At 52.3% G+C, this 2,410-nt stretch overlaps 1 protein-coding gene across 1 annotated transcript; it reads right to left on the reverse strand.

Moving 5' to 3' along the window:
• Window positions 1-1,039: 1,039 nt before the first annotated feature.
• J7T55_000107 (uncharacterized protein) lies at window positions 1,040-1,716 on the reverse strand (the record flags this gene model as incomplete). Its single annotated transcript, XM_053136382.1, has 2 exons — window positions 1,040-1,247; window positions 1,298-1,716. 2 exons carry the CDS (start codon window positions 1,714-1,716, stop codon window positions 1,040-1,042), a joined length of 627 nt encoding a protein of 208 aa, XP_052986040.1.
• Window positions 1,717-2,410: the final 694 nt, after the last annotated feature.

Genomic DNA, 2,410 nt, shown 5'->3' on the forward strand with positions numbered 1-2,410 from the left:
TCCGGCACGTGGTCTAGGTACTGCTGCCGCTGCTGCTGGTGCTCCTTGCTCTATCATCTGAGTCGGCTTCCTTGTCCAGGTGAACCAACCGGGGGGTGTAGAAGTTCGGCCGTCCAGATCTCCCGGTCAGCCACTCCTTCGACATTCCATACCCTGTAAGGCGCCACGAGTATATCTTTTAAGACGAGGGCGAGGGTGTAGAAGATGGCGCCACCCTCGGCTTTGAGCACGCGATCATAAAGCACTGCGCCGTGGATTGCACCTAGCGAGAGCTTGAGCGTAGATGTTGTTTTTGCTAATTTTCCTCCCTAAAGGGCGAGCTCTAGAAAAATACTCTCTTTCGCTATCAAGGTAGAGCGGGTTCAAGTCCTTTTCTCCGCATCTAAAGCTTCACCCCTAAGTGCCCTCGTGCCGATGTTGGACGGGCGAGGCTAACACTAGGCCTCAGCCTTGGCACTCGGCGCCCTCTTATTAAGGTCCTCGATTGGACATATGTTTCTTGTACATGGATTGGTCAGTTCCGAAATGTGGTGCCTGGATTGGTTAGTTGATGTGTTCCGGAGAAACTGCGTCAATATTCGCTCCCTCGTGCCAATCTCCCCCAGCACCAGCACTGGTGCGTCCGACAGCGAGCTCGGCAGACACAGAGCCCCACATCATACGCAAGAGCACGACGCTTACGTATTTGAATTCGATCATTGTTCTCGAGAAAAATTCACTCTTTGAGCATTGGTGGAGACAGGAAGTTGGAGCCCATGGTCTGAAATGTCTCAGTCTTATGTTGCGGGCTGACTAACAGCACTGTTCATATAGCTCCATACTCAAAACAGCCGCGCAGCCGCCACAGCGAAATAGCCTGCCACAGCGAATTAGCCCGCCACAGCGAAACAAACCCCACAGCGAAACAAACCCTCACAGCGAAACAAACCCTCACAGCGAAACAACTTTCCACGGGCGTGGCCGACCACGGCGAGGGTCCAGGTATCCAAATAGCCACGACAAGGTATTAAAGCACGCCTATGTAGTTGGCATCTAAACCCTACAATACGCTATCAAGCAAAGCCTGCCTCATGTTCTCGACGACGTACCGTGCCTGGTGGATGTTGAATGATCGGCCACTCACTGTCGCAACCTCCGCGGTCTGTGAGAGATACAGGCAAGTGCGTATAAGTTCGACCGGAGCGTTTTCGAAAACAGACGTCGCTGCAAGGCCGAGCGCTGCGTCGTCGAACGCCGAGAAGTTCTTGCTTTACGAACATCAGTATTATCAAGCTTATAGGTTGGGAGGAACGCACACAATATCTCAGACTCGCCGGAGTATAACAGAAGGCACAGTGGTGAAGGTCCAGCCAGCTCGGTCCACCTCCGCCCAGTTCGCTTTCTCTCTAGAAGCTCGCGCCTCAGGGCGTTTACATCAGGCCTACTGTCTTGGGCGCTCATGTAGATATTTACAGCGACACTGGCATTCCGATAACCAACCTCTCGATGGATGCGACCGCACTGCCTGTCTTCAGCAATCATCTCCTCGAGTGTCCGAAAGGTGCGAATCAGTTGGATGTATGCAAGTCGCGAGAGCACTCCAGGCTTGCTAATAGCGCTGTCGAGCACTCTGAACGCAGTGATGACTCGGGGATCTGAGCTCACGACACCAATAGGTAGTGATGTTTTGATTACAAGCGATATCCATCCCGACAACGTCGCCTGATAGTTCTTCATGAAGTAGGCGACAGCGTTTTTACGTACAAGTCGAAGGGCAAGGGCATCGGATCATACCTGGCGGCTTTCCTGGCTGTTTCGGCCAGACCCGACTTTCATGCAATGCTCCCTAGGATCGCCGTTCTCGCTGAGTATGCTTTGATGGCTCGCCAGTTCCAGTGTATTATTCGGCGTCTCAGGACTGAAATCAATACTATAGGAGTATCTACATCATCAAGCTCTAGATCTAGAGACTGGAATTGGGTTGTCAAATCATGCATGGCGGCATTGCTGCCGAATGTCCCTCCGGGATACATGTTGAGAAACTGGTTTATTGCCAAATTGAATATTTCAGCAGTTGAGACTCTACCGCAGACGGGACATGTCCCACGCTCGGGGCGTAGGTCACACACTCGAGGCCGATCTTTCTCGCCCACAGCCTGGCTTTGGGACGAACGCGACCAGACTAGCGCTCCTCCTCCACCCCTGGGATCCTTTCTCGTTGTTCCCACTATTATCCTCCCTCACCTGTGGCACCTGTGGAGCTTCTGTCACACCTGCGGTTTCGCCATGCATGTTTGTAAAATTTGACGGCCCATATAGGATTGGCGCTGGGTAATAGCCCATCTAATGAGAAGTTAGCATCTAATAGTCAAATAGCTCTAGAGTATCTATATCATACAACTTCGGGATCGGGTGGCGGCCAGACTGTACT

The sequence above is a fragment of the Diaporthe amygdali genome, assembly GCF_026229845.1.
Source record: "Diaporthe amygdali strain CAA958 chromosome Unknown NODE_153_length_2410_cov_126_060437, whole genome shotgun sequence".
Taxonomy (NCBI): domain Eukaryota; kingdom Fungi; phylum Ascomycota; class Sordariomycetes; order Diaporthales; family Diaporthaceae; genus Diaporthe; species Diaporthe amygdali.